The sequence below is a fragment of the Pecten maximus genome, chromosome 1 (genome assembly GCF_902652985.1).
Source record: "Pecten maximus chromosome 1, xPecMax1.1, whole genome shotgun sequence".
Taxonomy (NCBI): domain Eukaryota; kingdom Metazoa; phylum Mollusca; class Bivalvia; order Pectinida; family Pectinidae; genus Pecten; species Pecten maximus.
This window is the reverse complement of record NC_047015.1, coordinates 29,043,129-29,065,492: the sequence shown is the minus strand read 5'-3', so window position 1 is coordinate 29,065,492 and position 22,364 is coordinate 29,043,129. Positions and strand designations below refer to the sequence as shown.

Here is a 22,364-nt window from a genome sequence, read left to right as displayed (position 1 = left end):
GTTATAGTCACACATACTGTTAGTCCCCGTACCTGTTACACACATACTGTTAGTCCCCGTACCTGTTATAGTCACACACATACTGTTAGTCCCCGTACCTGTTATAGTCACACATACTGTTAGTCCCCGTACCTGTTATAGTCACACATACTGTTAGTCCCCGTATCTGTTATAGTCACACATACTGTTAGTCCCCGTACCTGTTACACACATACTGTTAGTCCCCGTACCTGTTATAGTCACACAAACTGTTAGTCCCCGTACCTGTTATAGTCACACATACTGTTTGTCCCCGTACCTGTTATAGTCACACATACTGTTAGTCCCCGTACCTGTTATAGTCACACATACTGTTAGTCCCCGTACCTGTTATAGTCACACAAACTGTTAGTCCCCGTACCTGTTATAGTCACACATACTGTTAGTCCCCGTACCTGTTATAGTCACACATACTGTTAGTCCCCGTACCTGTCACACACATACTGTTAGTCCCCGTACCTGTTATAGTCACACATACTGTTAGTCCCCGTACCTGTTATAGTCACACATACTGTTAGTCCCCGTACCTGTTATAGTCACACATACTGTTAGTCCCCGTACCTGTTATAGTCACACACACTGTTAGTCCCCGTACCTGTTATAGTCACACATACTGTTAGTCCCCGTACCTGTTATAGTCACACATACTGTTAGTCCCCGTACCTGTTATAGTCACACATACTGTTAGTCCCCGTACCTGTTATAGTCACACATACTGTTAGTCCCCGTACCTGTTACACACATACTGTTAGTCCCCGTACCTGTTATAGTCACACATACTGTTAGTCCCCGTACCTGTTATAGTCACACATACTGTTAGTCCCCGTACCTGTTATAGTCACACATACTGTTAGTCCCCGTACCTGTTATAGTCATACATACTGTTAGTCCCCGTACCTGTTATAGTCACACACACTGTTAGTCCCCGTACCTGTTATAGTCACACATACTGTTAGTCCCCGTACCTGTTATAGTCACACATACTGTTAGTCCCCGTACCTGTTATAGTCACACATACTGTTAGTCCCCGTACCTGTTATAGTTACACACACACTGTTAGTCCCCGTACCTGTTATAGTCACACATACTGTTAGTCCCCGTACCTGTTATAGTCACACATACTGTTAGTCCTCGTACCTGTTATAGTCACACACACTGTTAGTCCCCGTACCTGTTATAGTCACACACATACTGTTAGTCCCCGTACCTGTTATAGTCACACATACTGTTAGTCCCCGTACCTGTTATAGTCACACATACTGTTAGTCCTCGTATCTGTTATAGTCACACATACTGTTAGTCCCCGTACCTGTTATAGTCACACATACTGTTAGTCCCCGTACCTGTTATAGTCACACACATACTGTTAGTCCTCGTACCTGTTATAGTCACACATACTGTTAGTCCTCGTACCTGTTATAGTCACACATACTATTAGTCCTCGTATCTGTTATAGTCACACATACTCTTAGTCCTCGTATCTGTTATAGTCACACATACTGTTAGTCCCCGTACCTGTTATAGTCACACATACTGTTAGTCCCCGTACCTGTCACACACATACTGTTAGTCCCCGTATCTGTTATAGTCACACATACTGTTAGTCCCCGTACCTGTTATAGTCACACACATACTGTTAGTCCCCGTACCTGTTATAGTTACACACATACTGTTAGTCCCCGTACCTGTTATAGTCAAACACATACTGTTAGTCCCCGTACCTGTTATAGTTACACACATACTGTTAGTCCCCGTACCTGTTATAGTCACACATACTGTTAGTCCTCGTATCTGTTATAGTCACACATACTGTTAGTCCCCGTACCTGTTATAGTCACACATACTGTTAGTCCCCGTACCTGTTATAGTCACACACATACTGTTAATCCTCGTACCTGTTATAGTCACACATACTGTTAGTCCTCGTACCTGTTATAGTCACACATACTGTTAGTCCTCGTATCTGTTATAGTCACACATACTCTTAGTCCTCGTATCTGTTATAGTCACACATACTGTTAGTCCCCGTACCTGTTATAGTCACACATACTGTTAGTCCCCGTACCTGTCACACACATACTGTTAGTCCCCGTATCTGTTATAGTCACACATACTGTTAGTCCCCGTACCTGTTATAGTCACACACATACTGTTAGTCCCCGTACCTGTTATAGTCACACATACTGTTAGTCCCCGTACCTGTTATAGGCACACATACTGTTAGTCCCCGTACCTGTTATAGTCACACACATACTGTTAGTCCCCGTACCTGTTATAGTCACACATACTGTTAGTCCCCGTACCTGTTATAGTTACACACATACTGTTAGTCCCCGTACCTGTTATAGTCACACATACTGTTAGTCCCCGTACCTGTTATAGTCACACATACTGTTAGTCCCCGTACCTGTTATAGTCACACACATACTGTTAGTCCCCGTACCTGTCACACACATACTGTTAGTCCCCGTACCTGTTATAGTCACACATACTGTTAGTCCCCGTACCTGTTATAGTCACACATACTGTTAGTCCCCGTACCTGTTATAGTCACACATACTGTTAGTCCCCGTACCTGTTATAGTCACACATACTGTTAGTCCCCGTACCTGTCACACACATACTATTAGTCCCCGTACCTGTTATAGTCACACATACTGTTAGTCCCCGTACCTGTCACACACATACTGTTAGTCCCCGTACCTGTTACACACATACTGTTAGTCCCCGTACCTGATATAGTCACACAAACTGTTAGTCCCCGTACCTGTTATAGTCACACATACTGTTAGTCCCCGTACCTGTTATAGTCACACATACTGTTAGTCCCCGTACCTGTTATAGTCACACACATACTGTTAGTCCTCGTACCTGTTATAGTCACACATACTGTTAGTCCCCGTACCTGTTATAGTCACACATACTGTTAGTCCCCGTACCTGATATAGTCACACATACTGTTAGTCCCCGTACCTGTTATAGTCACACATACTGTTTGTCCCCGTACCTGTTATAGTCACACATACTGTTAGTCCCCGTACCTGCTACAGTCAAATATCATTAGTCAATGATGTTCCCGACCTTCCACTATTACGTTTTTAATAATGACCTACCGATTTCCAACATACAGAAATCGCTTTTCTCGCGTAATATTTCCTAATACATTCGCCTCTTATATTGTACCATATTGTACCATTTGTACCGATACATTTCACGGAATTATATGACAGTAGCTAACAGATCGTACTGATACACAGGAAGACATACAGACTATAGGTTTAATTCCTGGTGACAAGGGCACCATACTTTCCTTTAAGACAGCGTTTTTATTACTTAACCGCACCTGAGTATCTATCTGTTACGGAAACATTCCAAAAAAGGATTGGCATATTACCGTTAATCTCTAGCCAGGTAATTGTGATCGCTACATACTAAGCGCCACTGCGTGGGTTTGAATGCTTTGGAAAATTACTGCTAGCTCAATGGAATTGTATCGAATGGGCACCGTCGTCAAAAGATATACGGTAACATGCCCAGAGGGTTGCCGTGTGTTATCGTCTGAAGATAAACGAGTATAACACGGCGTTCCATTTTCAGAATATTGTTCAAGATATGATGTTTCCGATGAATAATTGTCATCGGGGACTTGTTCTTCGAGACGCTTAGCAATGTTTTGATGAATTAATGTACACCCTATCATGCAGACACTGTTTTCTAAGATATGAATATAGCACGCGCTCTCGTGAAGTCATGGTCGTGATGACGAACACATATATGCCGCATACGATGTAGGTAATCAAAAGAATCGAAACAAGAGTAAGTATTCCCTACCCTATATTAAGTACTAATAGACCATGGTTTCGGCCAATCCCACGTACGCGGTGCCTACGTCATCAGACGCAGCAACATCACGAGCTCAGCAGCAATATCTGTCATATAAACACGATTTATTTACCGCCTAGTGAAGGAGTCATTGAAAAGCCAACACCACAGCGAGTACAATCGAATTTAGATTAACGCCAGAACAATATTCGTATAAACGTATCCGGTATGAATAAACGTCCAGCCGATATTTCTACAATCATAACAAATGGGCATGGAACCACATCAAAATCCTCGCGAGACTTCACAATATAGAATACACGAGTAAAGCTGACAACCTGGAGCCAATTTATTAATATCTCCGCCGACTAAGCATACCGGTCTAGCCGTACCGTCCTCCTATCCCCGGACATAATCTCTAATCCGTCAATGAATGTCCAAGTCGGTGATCACCGGGGATAGTCCATTGTCCTAAACCTTGGTATGTGTTAATCACTGTCCCCTCCGGATTTCCTCGCGTCAAGTCTGTCTTATATTGAAGGCCATTAATGACTGTTGCCATGGTATCCAGTTCTTTTCATTGGTTATCGTTGAATCCATTTCTGTTTCAAGTGTAACCAATGTTACAACGGAAACCCCTATACCCCAGTAACAGTTTTAACACCCGGGACATCCCCGATATCATACCGATAATCTGTGTATCCTTACCTCCCAATATTAAATCATACCTTCCCAATCTTTACAATGTGTTAATATAAACAATGTTTCATGACGGTACTTACCTTTGTCGACGGGGTTTTACTTGAGAAAAGGTTTGTAATTTAAGCAGGATGCCATAATTCTGATCAAAAGAACATAAAACAACAACGAACTGGTCTGGAGAGAGCAAAGAAGTCAATGTTCGTCGGAAACATACAAACAAGCCTTGGTTCGTCACAAACATACAAACAAGCCTTGGTTCGTCACAAACATACAAACAAGTCTTGGTTCGTCACGAATATATATACAATTGTATACAAACAAGCCTTGGTTCGCCACGAATATACAGACAAGTCTTGGTTCGTAACGAATATACAAGCAAGCCTTGGTTCGTCACGAATATACAAACAAGTCTTGGTTCGTCACGAAATACAAACAAGTCTTGGTTCGTCACGAATATACAAACAAGCCTTGGTTCGTCACGAATATACATACAAACAAGCCTTGGTTCGTCACGAATATACAAACAAGTCTTGGTTCGTCACGAATATACAAACAAGCCTTGGTTCGTCACGAATATATATATACAAACAAGCCTTGGTTCGTCACGAATATACAAACAAGCCTTGGTTCGTCACGAATATATATATACAAACAAGCCTTGGTTCGTCACGAATATACAAACAAGTCTTGGTTCGTCACGAATATACAAACAAGTCTTGGTTCGTCACGAATATATATATACAAACAAGCTTTGGTTCGTCACGAAGATACAAACAAGTCTTGGTTCGTCACGAATATACAAACAAGCCTTGGTTCGTCACGAATATATATATACAAACAAGCCTTGGTTCGTCACGAATATACATACAAACAAGCCTTGGTTCGTCACGAATATACATACAAACAAGCCTTGGTTCGTCACGAATATACAAACAAGTCTTGGTTCGTCACGAATATACAAACAAGCCTTGGTTCGTCACGAATATATATATACAAACAAGCCTTGGTTCGTCACGAATATACAAACAAGTCTTGGTTCGTCACGAATATACAAACAAGTCTTGGTTCGTCACGAATATATATATACAAACAAGCATTGGTTCGTCACGAATATACAAACAAGCTTTGGTTCGTCACAAACATACAAGCAAGCCTTAGTTCGTCACAAACATACAAACAAGCCTTGGTTCGTCACGAATATACATACAAACAAGCCTTGGTTCGTCACGAATATACAAACAAGTCTTGGTTCGTCACGAATATACAAACAAACAAGCCTTAACAACGGGAAACGTTCAGGAATTGTTTATAGAAATGGATTTGTTCGCTTTATTTGCTCACTTGTGAGTTGAGATAAAACTTTCATTGGTAACCGAGTCTTCCGTTGATGACAAAATGTTGGCTTGATAAGGAAACCTGAATGATATCCAACACATAATTGAAAATCATTTTGATTAAAAAAATACGTTATGTAGATGTTTGGAAGAATAGTGCATTCCTGAAATTCCTCAGCTATAACTATCAGGGTTTCGAGATGTTACCATGGGATACTCGCTAAAACAAAACAAACCATGTAATTTAATGGTTTGATAATGCGAACAGTGCCTGATAGATCTTCAAATCGGGTCTCGATGTACAACATCAAAGAAGGCGTATATAAGGTCTACAGGCCAGACCTTTCTTCACATGGGACTCCGTTGTCTGTTTGGTATACCAGTAAAGAACTTGAATCTAAGGACACTGCAGACTCTTCAACCTCAGCCACTAGCCTCCTTTACAATTAACCGGAACAGTTTACATCTAAGCTCTCTGAAAAGCATGTTTCCAACGTTCCAATTGTATGCTTTTTCCTTTTCTAGATAGTAGCACCCCGTTCTCCTACGGTGCCACGTGTCCCAGTTGATTAGACATTTTCAAGGACTTGTTCCCCTTATCACGATTTCTGCGAGAGAGATGTCGACTACTGGCGGAAGGTGAAGGTCGATGATGACCATTTAGATGCTTCGCGAGACATCATTACCTCATTCGATATACGTCAGACGCATTCGATGTTTGTTGATATGTCTGATGGTCCCGATGTCACCATCCTGGTTCTCATTTTCAGGATGCAACATATCCTAGATTTTACCAAGATGTTACCTATATCTGACCTAAATTTTTTACCTATATTTTGACCTAGATTTAACCTAGATTCTAGATTTAACCTAGATTTGACCTAATTTTGACCTAGATTAATATGGCAGGCTGTGTCGGGTAAGCAGAAGACACTTAACCTTTCAGAACGCCTGTATTTTTCAGAGATCTACAAACAAATCTACTTACCTGTGTATGGTTTACATTAATTCAAAAACTGGATGGATAACTACACTGTACATATGTCAAATGAACCGAAACAATTATGTATATACTTGTCACCGGTACAAGTATGGCGGTGACATACTGATCTGGATATCCATGATACTGAACAGAAACCCAAACGATTTCCTCAGTAGCACAAAACGGATGTAATACCCTAGAACACTTATTTCAGTTATTTTTATCTGTGCAGACAGCTGCTGTGTTTAACACCGAAAGGACCGACACAGCTAACGGTACACTAAGATACGTTTTATGCCGTCCAAATCCACTACGTTCACTTCTAATAACAGGAAAGAAGTCAGATAATGGAAAAGTGATTTTGTCAGAGCGCCCACACACAAACAGAAGACTGACTACTGACGGGACCACTCTTTCATGACTTTCAGTTCTGGCTATATTTGGTAAAATGATTTATAGGTTGTATTAAATGTGATCGAACGTTAACAAGGCAAACTGACTGAGAATTACCAGGAGATTTCAGCGATGGTCACTGTTTGTACATTCTGTCGTGTAACGTTTACTCAGCTTAATATAAACATGTTTTCTCTCATTTACAAAAACTACTTGATGCAGTGTTGATTTATACTGAAATGAGTCCAAGCATCTTACATTATGAAAATTTAATGAATATTTCAAGATGATGTATTACAGTTAAGTACATGTATATGGATTTTAACAATGTCCCTTATCTCTTGGATGGAAACAATCATTTTGCATTGTCTTGTCAATATTTCTACAAACTGTAAGTTAGCACAGTACGGGTGTCAAGATTTGACATTGAAACCCCGCAGAGTTCATTTCGTTTTCAGTAGCAATAATAGAATAACCCTTGAATTGTGTTTAGTAATTATACAACGCCAAATTAGACGCTGAAGGCATAGGGGAATAGTTCTCATTCGTACTCTGCCTTCAACCCCAAATAACTGTATTGGCATAGCAGCTACAAACCACAACAATTAATGTTTACTGTCATTTCTACGATTGCTTGTTTAAATGTAGTTACATCTATCAAAGACGGTGTTGCTCTCTCGTCACACTACAGTATCCGTCTGCACGTAATCATCACGTGCTGATAGGAGATGAACACGGTATAAAGACAGGCACGTGAGACAATATCTCACAGTGAGGGGACTGGGCTGTCAAAGATAATTCACTGTTTGTAGTTGCTGTGTTCACACGTACCAGATCACTACGGCCCGTTTCCTGGCGTGAATTTCACGATCGGAAATAGCCACATAAAATACCTTTACTTGACTACCTCTGTGTCATGATAAATCTATTTAACACCACATATCTTAGATAGCATATCAAAAGTGAAAGCATCGACACACTTAATGACCACATTTGGGAAAGAGATCCATCCTGTCCATATCTAAGCATTCAAATCTCGGAATCATCACTTGTAAACAATCGAAACTCTACAAGCTCTCAGATCCTACCTATGTAACTTACGACACTGTCCAAGAGGATTTAGAAGATTAGCGTATGCATCTCTTTTTACATCAATTGTGGAAAACGGAACAATCATTTGGGACCCTTACTAATCCAAAGAGGCAACAAAATTAGAAAAAAATAAAAGAGACGTGATGCAGGGTTCCTAACATAGAAGCCGAGAGAGATAGAATGCATGACGAAATGTTACAATAACTTATCTTCCACCCGTCATCCCAAACCATAAAACAACATCGACGTTGTAAAGGCAGATGTCAGCAATGCCATTTAATTGTACTTTAAAAAGCCTTCACCCTAGCATATTGTTGGGGAGATACCCACACCATAGACTTCTTGTATATTCAGAAGACGTTTAAAAAAATTTAACTTTGATCCATGTGACCTTGAATAAAAGTAAAGGTCATTCACTTTAGCGAAAAAGTAGCTCTTCATCGAAGCATATCACTGACTTCTTGTCATCACTCTAAGCATTTTGGGTTTCAGAATTGTTTAAATGTTTTAAACTTGTTTCACCCTTTTGACTGTCAATATATGCCGTCCTTAAATAACCATAGCTACTACCAGAACATTAAACAATATAAAGCAAAACCTTCAATATTAGTTCATTTCATTCATTGATACAAGCATGGTAGCCTTCATTCTAGCATGTTACTGGTCAAATACCATTATCCTAGGCATCCTGGTAGACGTTTAATCATATCTGACCCCTATGACTTGGATGTATCTAGGTCGAACACTTGATCAATGATACAATATCATGACCCTGGGCCTCTTGATTACTAAGAAGTCGATTAAACATTTTAACAAAACTTATCCTTGTGACGTTGTAAGTAGGTCAAGGTCAGACATTTGAACAAACTTGGTAGCCCTTCATATCACCATGGTACTGGTCCAATATCATATTTTGTTTTGATATTGGGCCACATGTTTGTTGATAAGAAGTCATTTAGAATTTGAAACTCAGTTGACCCTTGAAGCGGGTCAAGGTCACTTATATAAACTTGGTATACTGTCATACCAGGTATTAGCACATTTCAGTACGACTTGGGGTTTAACTTGGTTAATAATGGATGTCGAAAAAAAGCAATGTCTCTATCCGAATCTAAAATTGCATTATCAGGAGATTGTTCAACATTATAATTCATATTATAATTTTTATATGTATCACAGCTCGTATGCTAATTTGAAGACCTTTCTGCAGTGTATATAACTGTCTAAGATTAAGAAATGACCTTTTATCCTTTTATACCGTGTATCTCGTTTTCTCTATCACATCTTGTTTTATCGTTTCTGATTTGTGCTGAGTAAAATTCACGATGACTTATGAATCTTCTAATATTTTTGAAAATTCCTTCTTTGGTGTCTGCGATTCAAAGCGAATACGAATACAGTGTAGATCGTTTGCTACTGGCTGTGTCTCCGGACTCTCCTTCCTAGTCATATCACTTTCACTCATCATTCTTTATTTGATAGTTTTCATTTAGTTTGGTATCCTATTCCATACGTATCTTTATTTAAGCATTGAACTGTTTTTGAATGGTATTTATGATATATTTGATTGCCAGAGCTTTGCAAGCAAACAAATCATAATGTGCTAACGCACATTATATTGTTTGCTTGCAAAGCTCTGGCATTCAAATAGATCATAAATGCCATACAAAAACAGTTCAACGCTTATATTAACATTCCTTTTACTTTTTTATTTTTTAAATGCTATAATTCATATTTAAAATTCATAATTCCCGGCTTACCGACAGTCAGCAGATTTTTTGTCAGTCGTTGAACAGCTGGAACATGGTCACGTGCTTTTTGGCAAACAAAATAGCACATGGAAATTTAAAAAAAACTCAATTTTGTTAATCATTTCATTATCAACGTAATGCGCAAATTGCATATCTTTTGTAACAAATAATGTAGACAAAATAATTAGTCGTTAAACTTAATTATCCTGGATATTGTAGTTCCGGTTTGTGTTGTATTAATACGCTGATTAGTGTAGCGCGTGATGGATGGCATTTCAACTTACATCAATGCCAGAGCTCTCAAACAGACTATATAGTGACAATGCCAGACAAATGTAAATATATAAAGATAAATTTGTTCCGGAACTCCAAAAAGAAGAATGTTGTTTTCTCTCTCATTCCTTTCTTTAATTTCATAAACTATTTCTTCTCTGGTAGTTTCATACAATAGAGCCAAAACATTTATTAAACTGTCATACAACTGTTTCGTCCTTCTAGGACTCGTTAGTGTTGTTAGGGACATCATACAACTATTTCGTCCTTCTAGGACTCGTCAGTGATGTTAGGGACATCATACAGCTGTTTCGTCCTTCTAGGAGACTCGTCAGTGTTGTTAGGAACACCATACAGCTGTTTCGTCCTTCTAGGACTCGTCAGTGTTGTTAGGGACACCATACAGCTGTTTCGTCCTTCTAGGACTCGTCAGTGATGTTAGGGACATCATACAGCTGTTACGTCCTTCTAGGACTCGTCAGTGATGTTAGGGACATCATACAACTGTTTCGTCCTTCTAGGACTCGTCAGTGATGTTAGGGACATCATACAGCTGTTTCGTCCTTCTAGGACACGTCAGTGTTGTTAGGGACATCATACAGCTGTTTCGTCCTTCTAGGACTCGTCAGTGATGTTAAGGACATCATACAGCTGTTTCGTCCTTCTAGGACTCGTCAGTGATGTTAAGGACATCATACAACTGTTTCGTCCTTCTAGGACTCGTCAGTGATGTTAGGGACATCATACAGCTGTTTCGTCCTTCTAGGACTCGTCAGTGTTGTTAGGAACACCATACAGCTGTTTCGTCCTTCTAGGACTCGTCAGTGTTGTTAGCGACACCATACAGCTGTTTCGTCCTTCAAGGACTCGTCAGTGATGTTAGGGACATCATACAGCTGTTACGTCCTTCTAGGACTCGTCAGTGATGTTAGGGACATCATACAACTGTTTCGTCCTTCTAGGACTCGTCAGTGATGTTAGGGACATCATACAGCTGTTTCGTCCTTCTAGGACACGTCAGTGTTGTTAGGGACATCATACAGCTGTTTCGTCCTTCTTGGACTCGTCAGTGATGTTAAGGACATCATACAGCTGTTTCGTCCTTCTAGGACTCGTCAGTGATGTTAAGGACATCATACAACTGTTTCGTCCTTCTAGGACTCGTCAGTGATGTTAAGGACATCACACAGCTGTTTAGTCCTTCTAGGACTCGTCAGTGATGTTAAGGACATCATACAGCCGTTTCGTCCTTCTAGGACTCGCAAGTGATGCTAAGTATGGGGCGCCGTTTTACTATTTATTCCCATTTGGTGATATCACCTATTCAAATGAGTGATATCACCTATTCGAATAGGTGATATCACTTAATGAAACGAATAGGTGATATCACCTATTCGAATAGGTGATATCACCTATTCGAATGAGTGATATCACCTATTCGAATAAGTGATATCACCTATTCGTTTCATTAAGTGATATCACCCATTTGAATAGGTGATATCACTCATTCGAATAGGTGATATCACTTATTGAAACGAATAGGTGATATCACCAATTCGAATAGGTGATATCACTCATTCGAATAGGTGATGTCACTTAATGAAACGAATAGGTGATATCACCAATTCGAATAGGTGATATCACTTATTTGAAAAATGAATGAGTGATATCACCTATTCGAATGGGTGATATCACCAAATGGGAATAAATAGTAAAACGGCGGCCCATAGTGATATCACTCATTCGAATAGGTGATATCACTTATAAAATTTCATAAGTGATATCACTCATTCGAATAGGTGATATCACTTAAGAATTTTATAAGTGATATCACCTATTCGAATTGGTGATATCACCTATTCGAATGAGTGATATCACCTATTCGAATAAGTGATATCACCTATTCGTTTCATTAAGTGATATCACCTATTCGAATTGGTGATATCACCTATTCGAATAGGTGATATCACTCATTTGAAAAATGAATTGGTGATATCACCTATTCGAATAGGTGATATCACCAAATGGGAATAAATAGTAAAACGGCGCCCCATAGCTAAGGGCATAAAGTGTTAATACCCAGGAGGCGACTGAAATAGGTCGAAAGAAATGTCAAAACTAGATAGGGCAATAGCCCATTAGATCAATAGTTTCCACTTTTGGATTTCAAAAGAATATGGATTAAACCGTGAGGAATAGTTACGACTAAAGTCCACCGGCAGTAAATACAGTCATGACCCCAAAAATAAATCCTGAACCACAGACTTATTGCAGAAGGGTGGAACCTGAACCTCAAACTTATTGCAGAAGAGTGGAATTCCCTGTTAAAACCATTTGGTTGGTTGGTCCCAAAATAAATACTAAACGCCCTTATGTTTCGGATGTTTGTTTCTGCCATTACATTCCAGCTTATAGCCTCTAAATTTATTGATCAGATATTTAACACAAGCCTTATACGTAGAATGTCAAAAGCAGATAACCAAGCGATCTCACCGATATACAGATGAGAAGACCGCGTTCCTATGATTACGTATCCAATCATGGTTATCAAACAGTGATACACAGACTTAACTAGGAAAAAAACCTTAATGAGGACCAATTCATTCCAAGCATTCATATTAATGACTTCCAAAACAAAAAAATTGTCGAGGCGCACATGCCAATCACTGACCTTACCTAATCTAATTATTCAACCAAGCCCCCTGACTGGCTACTAATTGGATTAAATTAAGCAACACTACTCCGAGATCGTCATCTTGCAAAGCGAGTCTCCATCTTACGTTAGACAAGGAAATTACATCCTGTATTTATGACCAAGTCAGCTATCAATATTAGTTTTTTTTCTGATTGTTATATTACGAAATAACGTTATGTTGACCAACAAATGCCTGTACAATGCACGTCCTTTTGAGTTCTATCCAATGTCTCCGTTCCTAAAACCTTTAGACTATGCTAAATAAACACTTACAGGAGTGGAGACTATTCAACGTCACATGAAATGAACACTGCATTATCATAAAGATACCGATTTAAAATATTTATCAATAGCCAATGACAATGTTTTATTAAAAAGCCAATGACAATGTCCTATCAATAGCCAATGACAATGTCCTATCAATAGCCAGTGACAACGCTTTATCAAATAGCGAATGACAATGTTTTATCAATAGCCAATGACAATGTGTTATCAACAGCCAATGACAAAGTTTTATCAAATAGCCAATGACAATGTCTTATCAACAGCCAATGACAAAGTTTTATCAAATAGCGAATGACAATGTTTTATCAATAGCCAATGACAATGTGTTATTTATAGCCAATGACGATGTTTTATCAAATTGCCAATGACAATGTTTTATCAATAGCCAATGACAATATTTTACTGATAGCTAATGGCGGCAATTTATCAATAGCCAATGACAATGCTTTATCAATAGCCAATGACAATGCTCTATCAATAGCCAATAGCAATGCTTTATCAATAGCCAATGGCAATGCTTTATCAATAGCCAATAGCAATGTTTTATTAATAGCCAATAGCAATGCTTTATCAATGGTCAATTGCAGTGTTTTGTATCAATACCCAATGGTCATGTTTCATCATAAACGCAATGCCATGGTGACGTTTCCATGAACTGTCCAGGGTAGCAGTATGTAGATGAAACAACAAACTCTAGTGAATAGGAAAATATATTATTTTATTATGTGTCTTTGTTTAATAATTTTCTAGACACCAAATGTATTTTGGCAGGACATGTTTTGATGAAATTTGAATAATGACATTGGAAATGTCACTCTATTTACAGCAATGTGCCATTCTTTAAAAAAAATCTTTTTCCTGATTTTGCTTACGTTTGTAAAAAGAGCTATTTCCTCACCATAAACAGATTCCTTGTGTTCCATTGTAATTTGAAAACTTGAGTTCCCTGCTACAAAAGCGAATTCGGACTCACTTCATCCAGTTAAAATTTTGATACTAATTCAAAATTTATAGGATGATCTATACACCTACCTCCGTACTCAAACCAATATGTATAATTAACCTGCAAGATACATTTGCAAAATGTAGTCTGTATCTAAAACGTCTAAAATATTCTAATGTTTGTGAAACATTTCTTTAAATGTTTTTAGTGGTTTCGAAATATTACTTTAAATGTTAAAAGTATGAACAAATAAGTTTTATTGGTTTTTTAATGATCCAATTTTGTAATGACTGCACGATATAGGTAAGGTTGAGAGTGCCATTCCATAGGTAAACCACCAATGGATATCTCTTTATTCTCCCTCAGTAGACTTGATTTACATGAATTCCTTTCAACATAATCAAAGTAACATGACTAAAATGAATTAAATGAAAATTTAACAAATACAAATTTCTAGGTTTAAAATTAACAAAAAAACTTAATAGAATACAATAAAAAGGTCTATAATATATAAACTACATACAAAGAAATATTTTTTCAGAACTCGTTTTGGAAAATAACTCCCTTAACTAGGCAGTACAGAAATTTGTAACTTTAATCAAAGGGCTTTAGACTAGTAAAGAACTGCAGTGACTCTTCTACAGCAACTTAGCAATATCACAGAAATTGCTCATTTTCTGTATAATGTCAAAAGAAGATGTTAAGATAACAGTATATTCCACAAGATCTGGCTTAGTATACATCGTACAGGAAAAAATATACAATTTTTTATAATGTTCAAAAGAATTATGCAAGATTACAAAAACCTACACAATGTTAGTTAATGACAATCATATACAATGTTTGTCATGTCTCAACACAAATACAATGTTTGTCATGTCTCAACACAAATACAATGTTTGTCATGAACAACACAAATACAATGTTTGTCATGAACAACACAAATACAATGTTTGTCATGTCTCAACACCAATACAATGTTTGTCATGAACAACACCAATACAATGTTTGTCATGAACAACACCAATACAATGTTTGTCATGTCTCAACACAAATACAATGTTTGTCATGAACAACACCAATACAATGTTTGTCATGAACAACACCAATACAATGTTTGTCATGTCTCAACACAAATACAATGTTTGTCATGAACAACACCAATACAATGTTTGTCATGAACAACACCAATACAATGTTTGTCATGAACAACATATGAAGCCCCATATATTAATTAGTTACCTGTGCATTGAACTTATGTAATTAAATTCATGGTAATCAAGATAAACATCTATATAGAGATGTATATAAAGTATATATAGACTACCCTCCACCAGGTACATTGTATATTGATCAACTTCAAGGTAAGTTAGAGAGGTCCACTCTCTAGATGATGATCTCCGTATATGCAAACAAACAAAAATAAAATATCATGATGATTATAAAGCAACATTAGCAATTAACTAAGTAGATTACATATCACATGTCACTAAGTAGATTACATGGTTCAAATGACATTATAATTAGGGCTATATCATTATACTTGTTACAAATATACACACTCAGAAATGAATGTTTTACATAAAAAGACGTATACTTCAGAATCCTTCAGCTGTAATTATCATACCTATGTATATCTGGCCTCACGTTAAATAATAACATTATGACTTTTTTTAAGTATTGGTACATTGTATTGATGATATGACAGCAATTAAAAGATGGTCCCCTTCATTGCTATTGATGATATGTTGTCCTAGCAACAGGAAATCTTCATCTACTCTTTATGGTAGAAACATCTCTGTGTGACAACCCTAACTCACAAACAAATCTGTCTGTCAATCTCTACTAACAAACAAATCTGTCTGACAATCCCTACTAACAAAAAAATCTGTCTGTCAATCCCTACTAACAAACAAATCTGTCTGTCTGACAATCCCTACTAACAAACAAATCTGTCTGTCAATCCCTACTAACAAACAAATCTGTCTGTCTGATAATCCCTACTAACAAACAAATCTGTCTGACAATCCCCACTAACAAACAAATCTGTCTGACGATCCCTACTAACAAACAAATCTGTCTGTCAATCCCTACTAACAAACAAATCTGTCTGTCAATCCCTACTAACAAACAAATCTGTCTGACAATCCCTACTAACAAACAAATCTGTCTGTCAATCCCTACTAACAAACAAATCTGTCTGACAATCCCTACTAACAAAACAATCTGTCTGACAATCCTTACTAACAAACAAATATGAACAACAACCCTTACTAACAAACTACCCGAGTAACAACCCTTCACTTATTAACAGATCTTCATTCACAAATTTATCTGAAAAACCTTCATCAACAATGATGTTTTTAATCATACCTTTGACTTTTGCTTTTAAATCAGTGAGACAAAGTTTATCGGAGCACATTAGATTTTCCCACACAAGGAAAGGCACATGATTTTTAAAGAAAGCATTATGTGATACATATTGTTATAAAAAAAAACTTTCATCTACATTATCAAACCAATTAAATGATGTTTAAATCTGTATTTATTAACTTTAATTTCTTTTAAACATGGGAGTGTTTAGGAGAACAGCCATGGAACTGCCATTCCCCAGCCTCAACTAGAATTTTCTTCTTATTCTCGACACTCCTTTCCTCCCCACTCTTGTCTCTACATGAATTCCCTCCTCTCCCTGGTCTCTAAAAGAATTCCCTCCCTACCCTGGTCTCTAAAAGAATTCCCTCCCAAGCTGATCTCCACAAGAATTCCCTCCCCACCCTAGACTCCACAAGAACTCCCTCCCCAAACTGGACTCCACAAGAATTCCCTCCCCACCCTAGACTCCACAAGAATTCCCTCCCTACCCTGGTCTCTACAAGAATTCCCTCCCCACACTAGACTCCACAAGAATTCCCTCCCGAACCCTAAGACTCCACAAGAATTCCCTCCCAACCCTGGACTCCACAAGAATTCCCTCCCCACACTAGACTCCACAAGAATTCCCTCCCGAAAGCAGACTCCACAAGAATTCCCTCCCCACCATAGACTCTACAAGAATTCCCTCCCTACCCTGGTCTCTACAAGTACAGCCAATCCTCGATTGAACAAGAATTTACATCCCTCCTCATTTACAAGAGATTGGTGTCTATAATACCACTTTATCAACATTTATAGTTGTACTCTTAACAGAGTACTAAGTCCATTGTCTGTCAAAAGAAATTTGATTTACTATTACATTTTATATTTTTTAATGAAAAAAAATGGAAAAGTAAATATTTTATAAAATACAAATAACACTTAAAACAATTGTACCAATAGAGGTGGGAATGAAGGCTTAAATAAAATGAAAACAGACTAGAAAGACAATAGTGGATTATATATTGTAGTTTTGACATAATTGTAGTTTTCATTTAGTGAAAAACAGAGGTAATCTCCAGCAGCAGTTTTTATATAAACATTACTGGGATATACAATTGTGTAGAACAATTGTACAAACTTCAGTACAGTTTTGATTTGTGACTAATTGATACACATTAAAATATATTTTTTTAAAGTCTCTTATCAGACTTTCAAAATAGAAAACAAATATATTAATCTATATAATTATCTGCAGTCAAAACACATTCTATTGTATGTAATCATGTAATATGTAGCTATACTCCAAATTACCATTAAAATTGTAAGTTTTTGTCTTTATAATGTTGATATTTTCCAAATTATCTTCAAATATAAACATGTTAAATCATAAATTATAAAAATATCCAATATCCAACGCCAGAGGAACTAATTGCATATAGAGTCAAGACAACAGCACCCCAAACCCAGGCTGTTGTTATGGAGACTCCAAATACTATGGCAAGTATTCACCAAATTAGTTATTTCCTCACTAAATCGCAGTTCAACTGCACACAGCACATCTTCTGTACAAGTATATAGAATTCAGCAGACATTCAAGTTGAAACTTGGAGAATCAAGTCCACTTCTGGACTTTCATAGATTTTGGATAAATACAAACAATATGCATAATTAGGGTTAAACAGTGAATGATCATTATATAGGCACTGTATCTGATCAACTCTGGAATGGCCGACTACACCAAGCTAACTCTGCAGAGCTCGAAATCCAGTGAGACCCTGTCCTCCGAGGTAATCCTCGCAGAATACAGGAACAGTCCTTCGTGTAAGTGCCATTTCCAAACAGTCTTCACTGAAGAAGTTGCGCATGTCACTACTGAGCACGTTTTCCAGGTAACGACGTAAGGGGAGGATGTGACTGAGAGGGCCGTCCCAGACGGTAAGGAAATCCTCCACAATGTGATGCATAAGCTTTGGGCGAGGTAAGAGCTCATCTTTGGCAATACGCAGCATTTGTGATTCTGTCAAGGAATGAAATAATCTTATGTTTATAAAGAAAGACATGAAGCAATACAAAAATGAACATACATTCTTAATGAGAATTTAAACTAAAATTTATGATACAATGAAGGAAAAGTCACCATCATAACGTATGTGTAATTCATACATACAAGAATTTTACACTGCTAATGACCATATAATTGTTTGAAAATTCCTAAGACTGTCAGGTCTCTTTCTCAAACCATGACTGAGTGACAAGATTCATACATATTAATTCAAACTTAAGTTTTAATTTCAGGATAATACTAAATACTTTTAATAATTAATGAGAGCTACGAACTTGTTGGAAGTGTGTCGTAGTAGTAAACAACTGGATGGAGAAAGTTTGACGTGTGGGCTTCGGATGGCTCTCCGGTGGCCCGGTCTACACGGAAGATGTCATTTCCTGGCCCTGAGAAATTTGCTCCATACTGTAGCACGACTGCAATGATCCTGGATGCTGGATGTCCGGAGTCTTCCTCCAGTCTGTGTATCAGGTTAATAGGGTACTCCTCAAGGTATACATACTCCTTTCCATCACTGCCAATACAAGTGAAATCCATTACAGGTTTTTGTTACACTCACATGTCATATATATAATATTTTATTTTACTGCAGTTTACACATCCTATTTATATGTTGAATGAAAACTTTCTACTTGTTTCTGCCTTCCCCTACATCTCCAATATTTAATTTATTTATGTACATACATTCTGGTATACTGGTAATGAATAAAATGAAAAATACACACTAATATGCTAATTACTTTATATTGGCAGAGTTACAAAATTACTCCAAACAAGCTTTTCTCTCAACAGACACACCAAAGATAACCTCTGTCTGTCTAAAGCTATTTCAGTGACACAAGGGAACTCTGACTAAATTGACCAAAGATAACCTCTGTCTATAGCTATTTCAGTGACACAAGGGAACTCTGACTAAATTGACCAAAGATAACCTCTGTCTAAAGCTATTTCAGAGACACAAGGGAACTCTGACTAAATTGACCAAAGATAACCTCTGTCTGTCTATAGCTATTTCAGTGACACAAGGGAACTCTGACTAAATTGACCAAAGATAACCTCTGTCTATAGCTATTTCAGTGACACAAGGGAACTTTGACTAGACTTACCAAAGATAACCTCTGTCTGTCTATAGCTATTTCAGTGACACAAGGGAACTCTGACTAGATTGACCAAAGATAACCTCTGTCTGTCTATAGCTATTTCAGTGACACAAGGAAACTCTGACTAGATTTACCAAAGATAACCTCTATCTGTCTAAAGCTATTTCAGTGACACAAGGGAACTTTGACTAGACTTACCAAAGATAACCTCTGTCTGTCTAAAGCTATTTCAGTGACACAAGGGAACTCTGACTAGATTGACCAAAGATAACCTCTATCTGTCTAAAGCTATTTTAGAGACACAAGGGAACTCTGACTAGATTTACCAAAGATAACCTCTGTCTGTCTATAGCTATTTCAGAGACACAAGGAAACTCTGACTAGATTGACCAAAGATAACCTCTGTCTGTCTATAGCTATTTCAGAGACACAAAGAAACTCTGACTAGATTTACCAAAGATAACCTCTGTCTGTCTATAGCTATTTCAGAGACACAAGGGAACTCTGACTAGGTGTACTGTTGAGTTTGACTTGTAATGACCACATAATTGCTAGCTGTCCTGTTAACCACACACTGGCTTTGTAGCTAAACACAGCAATCAGATCAAATAAAGATTAACCTTCTTTTAATATTAGGTGACAATCCTTTCAGCTGACTACGTCACCACACAGCTCTGGCCGTGAATGAACCTATAACTAACACAGCAGTAATCTGCCACCCATTTAGCTTTCAGACTGTATTCATCATTCATCATTATACAATGATAGTCTGGTTACACCTCCTACTAATCACTGATCAGGTGTTCCAATCTCAAATGCGACAGAAAAGGATGTAATAATTACTCACACAATTCATCATTAACAGGTCCTTGTAGCTTGAATACTAAGATCTTTTCATACCGAATTCTCATTCTAAATGTACTTGTAGAGCTTCATTATTCTGATTAATGAAATATTCAGAGAAAAAATTGAAATTAATTTAAATCCAATAAAAGGCAGCACATCCTCCAACAAAAAGTACATTACACAATTTAAGAAACCTCATTTGTTCTGATATTAGCCAGTCACTAAGAAACCTCATTTGTTTTGATGTTAGCCAGTCACTAACATCAAACATGACACACCATTTTTTCACAGCGCCTTACCGTCCATAGTGTTCCTCACTATCAATAACATCAGATCATTAAATATTCACTACTGCATCACCCCATTAATCCACAAAAAGGCCACAAAAGGAAAATAAAAAATTCTATTCATTAACTAAAAGTTCTTCTAAAACAGCCACAATTGGTAATCAAGAGTCACTGAATATGATCATCACCATTACTTGGTTGAACATTTAATATGTAATGAAGCATGATACACATTCTTTGGTTGTACGAGGGCTGATTGATAAGTTGTGAGCCTCGTATTGAAGGAGGTACTCATTAAGGATGTTCTTTTTAAGTCCTTACTATTCTCTGACTATATAGGGCCGTGTACCCAAGGACTGGTTTTATTTGGTTAGTGTAAACAAGACAAGCAGCTTATGCAAAACGGACAAAATCGGTTAGGGTTAGGGTGAAAGAGTCTGTCATTGCCATGGCTGCCATTCATGATTATGGCTTTAAATTGATTGAGCATCCCCCTTATTACCTGATCTGGCTCCATCAGACTTTCATCTATTTCCAAAACTGAAAACAGCTATTTTAGTCTAGTCAGACTACAGTTTTGGCACAAAGAAATAGCAACAGAAAGAATTTTTGCTTTGAAATAAACAAGATATCATACTGATCAATGTATAAAAAATCTAAAAAAATCTAAGTTGGGGAAATAGTAAAATTTAGCGATTTAAAATGGTAAAAATTGCAGCAAAATGTATGGCATCTATAGGCCGCCGTAGGACAAAAGAGCTCTCAAAGGGCGGTAACTACGTCGAATCTCCGAACAATGTAACCAGAAATGACGGAATCAAAACAAAGCTTATTGGTTCCATTTGGCGGTTTTCATCAGAAATGGTAAGTGACTTTAATACTCATTGGTCTTATGTTGATAATAGAAATACTGGAATGAATATTTCTTGTTGTTAAAGCCTATTGTTACTCTTTCCCAATTCATCGTCTGCTATCGACAATACCGTGTGTTCCCGCGTATCATACTTTACATAATGTTGTTTATTTGATTATAACTTGTTGTTTTTAATAAAACTAATGATAAAAATGAACTATTGTATTTAATATTAGAGGCATTTGTCGGGTTGGGGGGCGTATTGATACTATAAAACCCTCAGTTTGACCAAAAATAAAATCTATGGAAGCCCATATTCCCGTGTTTGAGAATGTGGTGTCGGTTCACAATTGCAATGTATCTAGTGAAATATTATGCAATTTCCGGGCATTTTCTTCCAAACCAGAAGGCCAACAACAATGTAACTACACAATGTGATGTCTAAATGTACAATAATTTTTCAAAAGTTCGTCCAATTTTCAAGATGGCGGCCATGACCACCATTTTAAAATCGGTTTTTTTTGGCATAAAATGTCGTATATATGTA

General features: G+C 37.5%; 1 protein-coding gene across 1 annotated transcript in view; it reads right to left on the bottom strand.

Annotated features, from left to right (window-relative positions):
- Positions 1-14,067: 14,067 nt before the first annotated feature.
- Positions 14,068-22,364, bottom strand: part of LOC117329616 (FAD-dependent oxidoreductase domain-containing protein 2-like) — a 63,788-nt gene continuing 55,491 nt past the window's right edge. Inside the window, exons 9-10 of the mRNA XM_033887642.1 lie at positions 19,007-19,245; positions 14,068-18,686 (exon numbers count right to left, since the gene is read on the bottom strand). Coding sequence (XP_033743533.1) covers positions 18,412-18,686; positions 19,007-19,245 — 514 coding nt within the window. The 3' untranslated portion in view covers positions 14,068-18,411. The remainder of the gene's footprint in view (positions 18,687-19,006; positions 19,246-22,364) is intronic.